At 38.1% G+C, this 4,526-nt stretch overlaps 1 protein-coding gene across 1 annotated transcript; it reads left to right on the top strand.

The window, feature by feature from the left end:
- Nucleotides 1-1,136: 1,136 nt before the first annotated feature.
- LOC121542022 (GTPase IMAP family member 4) lies at nucleotides 1,137-4,184 on the top strand. The gene is made up of 2 exons (XM_041851446.2): nucleotides 1,137-1,722; nucleotides 2,149-4,184. The coding sequence occupies exon 2, from the start codon at nucleotides 2,181-2,183 to the stop codon at nucleotides 3,207-3,209; it is 1,029 nt and encodes a 342-aa protein (XP_041707380.2). The 5' UTR covers nucleotides 1,137-1,722; nucleotides 2,149-2,180; the 3' UTR covers nucleotides 3,210-4,184.
- Nucleotides 4,185-4,526: the final 342 nt, after the last annotated feature.

The following is a 4,526-nucleotide window of genomic DNA, read 5'->3' as shown; positions in this document are numbered from 1 at the left end:
TGGTAAGATGAATGCCCCTCTCCCCACCGGTGTGATTACTACCTCTGAGGGTTTAGAGCTTGAGGTAGTCACCTCATACAAGTCCTTGGGAGTATAGCTAGACGGTACACCGTCTTTCTCTCAGCACATATCCAAGCTGCAGGCTAAGGTTAAATCTAGACTTGGTTTCCTCTATCAGCTAGCGACTGGAACGAGCAGCAAAAATCACTCAAACTGGACAGTTTTATCTCCATCTCTTCATTCGAAGACTCAATCATGGACACTCTTACTGACAGTTGTGGCTGCTGTATTGTTGTCTCTACCTTCTTGCCTTTGTGCTGTTGTCTGTGCCCAATAATGTTGGTACCATGTTTTGTGCTGCTGCCATGTTGTGTTGCTACCATGTTGTTGTCATGTGGTGTTGCTACCATGCTGTGTTGTCATGTGTTGCTGCCATGCTTTGTTGGTGTCTTAGGTCTCTCTTTATGTAGTGTTGTGGTGTCTCTCTTTATGTAGTGTTGTGGTGTCTCTCTTTATGTAGTGTTGTGGTGTCTCTCTTTATGTAGTGTTGTGGTGTCTCTCTTTATGTAGTGTTGTGGCGTCTCTCTCTTGTCATGATATGTGTTTTATCCTATATTTGTATATTTAATCCCAGCCCCCGTCCCCGCAGGAGGCCTTTTGCCTTTTGGTAGGCCATCATTGTAAATCATTTGTTCTTAACTGACTTGCCTAGCATACACAAAAATGTATGCACGCACGACTGTAAGTCGCTTTGGATAAAAGCGTCTGCTAAATGGCATATTATTATTATTATTATTATTATAATAAAGGTAAAAGAAAAATAGAAAAATAGCCTCGTTCCTGTTATTTTATTGTGTTACTTACTTTAGTTTATTTAGTAAATACTATATTTATTGAACTGCATTGTTGGTTAAGGACTTGTAAGTAAGCATTTCATGGTATGGTTGTATTCGGCGCATGTGACAAATACAATTTTATTAGATTTTATAGAATGCGCTTATTGTTGATCATGTAATTATTTTAGGCTAAGACGCCGTCTGCCTTTGTAACATAATATTACGACCTTAGTCCATTATGGCAACTTAACGTATATAGCTCAGGCCTATAATTGGCTACAACATTCATCTTATAAAGCCTAACATAGGTCTAGTCCTATTGTAAATGACAGTCGATCTATGACTGCTATAAAATGCCTGCTAGACGAGTGCAACAGGAAGCCAACTGAGTATGAGACCCCACCTTATTATGTGCTGTGTGAAAGTGAAACTAAAAAATAGGCTCCGACATTTTGTACAGGATAGAGGCATTTTACTTTTGACTGCAGCTCATGTCCTCGATTGATGTCTGTAAATACAGAATCGATACAGGATCCTATTTGCATGTACCAATTAACATGAATGTTTTATGGCACCAGGTTATAGGAATATAGTCTAGTTTACTCTTTGTCAGGTGACATATTTGACGTTAAAGCTGTCTTTAGATCAGCAGCGTGACAAGTATTCAGAACATGTTGCAGTAAATAATTATTTACTGAAATTACCGAATAAGTTTCAGTTCGTTATTTGGCAACTTGGTTATGACGAAGAAAACGGAGTAACATTCGTGACCACTTGTACTGGATTGAACATCTGTCGACCGCAGCTAAAGTGGTTAGTTGTTTCTTGAAGACAGACGACGCACTCACACTTATTAAACTCTATCGGACTTTACTTTCTATACCCTGTAAGTAACAAGTTAAATTTCAAATTGTATCAATCTTAGCTTAAAGACTTATGTCTTTAGTTTATAAGTCAAGCTTTAGGTATAATAGAATGGCCAGAATCTTGATCATGTAATTATTTTAGCCAACGGCGCCATCTGAGTTTGTAACATAATATTACGACTTCAAGCCAAATAGTTATAATAAACACAATGGGCCACATTTGTGTTAACGCAAAATGGTAAAACAAGAAGTCAAATTAAGAATGAATATGCTATAACAGTTATGTTAATAAAGACAAAGATTAGGCCCCGTTACACTATAACTCATGTCATGTTTTAACTTAGTTTTTATTGTCTTAATCGCTATTGAACAAACAGGTGCAAATGCACCCTATTCTGACTTTCACAGAGACATTAGTTTGACACATTGTTGTCTATGATTAACAGGACTGGTGGTTAGTAGCCTTCAACAATCGATAATGGACAGACCTGGATTCACTATGGCACCTCATCCTCGTGATGTCAGGATTGTGCTGCTCGGCAAAACTGGAGTGGGGAAGAGTGCAACAGGAAACACCATTCTGGGTCAGGAAGTGTTTCACTCAGCTTTGGGCTTTTCCTCAGTTACCATGAAATGTGAAGAGAGAACTGTTCTGATTGGAGAGAATAGAGTCAGTGTGGTTGACACTCCAGACTTCTTCTATGCAACACACACACAGGAGGGTCTGAGTTCAGAGATAGAGAGATGTATTTATCTGGCTAACCCTGGACCCCATGCATTTATCTTTGTTCTAACTCTTGATACTTTCACTGAGCAGGAGACAGATGTAGTCGCTGTATTTGAGAAATGTTTTGGTGAAGTAGCTTCAAGATACACTATCATTGTCTTTACTCATGGAGACGAGCTGAACAACAGAACAATAGAGGAACTAGTAGAGAAAAATGTTAAGTTGTCTGAGCTCATTGAAGAGCGTGGTTGGAGATATCATGTCCTTAACAACAAAGACAGAGCCAATAGAAAGCAGGTGACTGACCTGCTGGAAAAGATTCTCATCATGATGAATGTGAATGAAGGTAGCTGTTACACACCTGACATGCTGCAGGAGGCAGAAAGAAAGAATAGAGAAGAGATTGAGTTGATGGAAGAGGAGAGTCGCAGGGAGGAAGAGAGGAAAAGAGAAGAACACCAGAGATGGATAGAGGAGGTGAGAAGAGAGACAGAGGAGAGAGTACGGAGAGAGATGGAGGATAGAGTACGGAGAGAGATGGAGGACGAGGAAGTTAAAAGACAGAGTGAAAGGGAAAACATGGCAAGAGAAGAATGGGAAAAGAGGGGAGAGGAATCAGAGAGAGAAAATGGGGATGAAATTATATTGCTTGGATCTGGACATAACACGTCTGGACATAAATGTCTGATGTTAAAAAAACATCAGACATTTATTTTGAGTTTTCCTTTGCTAATTATTATGGTTGTCATTATATTTTTCAGGTTTGAAAGAACCCAATAGGGTCATTCCAACAATACAAGTACAAGTCTGAAAAACAAGTAGAGGGAAATGCCAAAATGCGGATTTATTGGATTTTCCGTGTGGTCTATATTAAATGGTACTTTAATTAAGATACAGCAACATGCTTTTAAAATTCAATATTGGTTGAAAATTTCTACTTAAAATATCAAAGGGACGCAAAAGGCCCTCTGCTCCTGGAACGACCCAATACATCATCTATCTATTCACTTTTTATTCAAATATTGAAATACCCAAAGTTGTTACAAAACAAAATAATTGTTTGAATGTGTATGTTTGTATTATGATTGTAGTATTTGCTTTTCATTGTGGTTCATCTGGTACAGTACTATGAATATTGAATATTGCACTTAATCTTTTAGTCAATTGTAAGGTCCTCTTACTGGTTTTTAAAGTATTATCTAAAGCAGGGGTCCTCGAACTCTTTGGGTCTGGGGACCCCTTTTGTGATAGCAAATTCACCAGGGACTCCCTCATATTCAGAACACTTCTGGAGTGAGGTACAAATAGCATACAAGGAGTTTTACTATGTCTTAGGCAGTGCATGGCTGGACAAAAAAAACGTTTATTTTATTTTACATATTTTGACATCTGGCCGTGGACCCCCTGCAGTACCTCCGTAGACCCCACTTAGAGAACCCCTGATCTAAAGGACTGCCTCTCTGATATGCCTGGTTGGGCCCTCAAGATTGTTAAGATTTTTTTCAGACGCCAGGTTTTATAATATACCCAGGTGAATCGCATGAAAAGTGGTGATGCAGTTTACACCCCCAAATTCTGGAGTGCCCAGCCCTACCACGCAATATCAGGCAGGAAAAAACTGTTAACTCTTTTTAATGGCAGATAGTTGATAGATTGTCCTAATTTCTATCATTCTGTGATTTATTGTTTACCATGTTTCCTTTTAATAAATTTGTATTATTATTTTATTATGAACAGCACCTTGCGTTGCAGTCTCTGTATGACATGTGCTATATAAATAAAGTGTTGGTTATTATAATAAAATAAAACACTGAAATAAAATGAAAAATACATGAAAATACATTAATTATTTCATGAACTCATTCTATAATACATTTGTTTAAAACATGAATGTACCATTTCCTCCTGAGCCTGGTATAAAAGTAAGCTATATGATCTCTGTTCATCTTAGGGAGGAGGGATACGGATGTTTAGTAAACTTGCTTTATATACAGCTGCTGCAAGGCCTCAAGAAAGTGGGGTTGGAATGATTTCATCAATTCAGTAGCCTAAATTCAAAGAAGGACGTGAACTGAAAAATCATCTTTGAAAATAGAT

Source organism: Coregonus clupeaformis, chromosome 27 (assembly GCF_020615455.1).
Source record: "Coregonus clupeaformis isolate EN_2021a chromosome 27, ASM2061545v1, whole genome shotgun sequence".
Taxonomy (NCBI): domain Eukaryota; kingdom Metazoa; phylum Chordata; class Actinopteri; order Salmoniformes; family Salmonidae; genus Coregonus; species Coregonus clupeaformis.
The sequence above is the reverse complement of the archived record's forward strand: the minus strand, read 5'-3'. Positions and strand labels throughout refer to the sequence as shown.

Bases quoted from the DNA above. Each gene is read 5' to 3' on its own strand.
- LOC121542022 (XM_041851446.2), top strand. From the start codon at position 2,181: ATGGACAGACCTGGATTCACTATGGCACCTCATCCTCGTGATGTCAGG.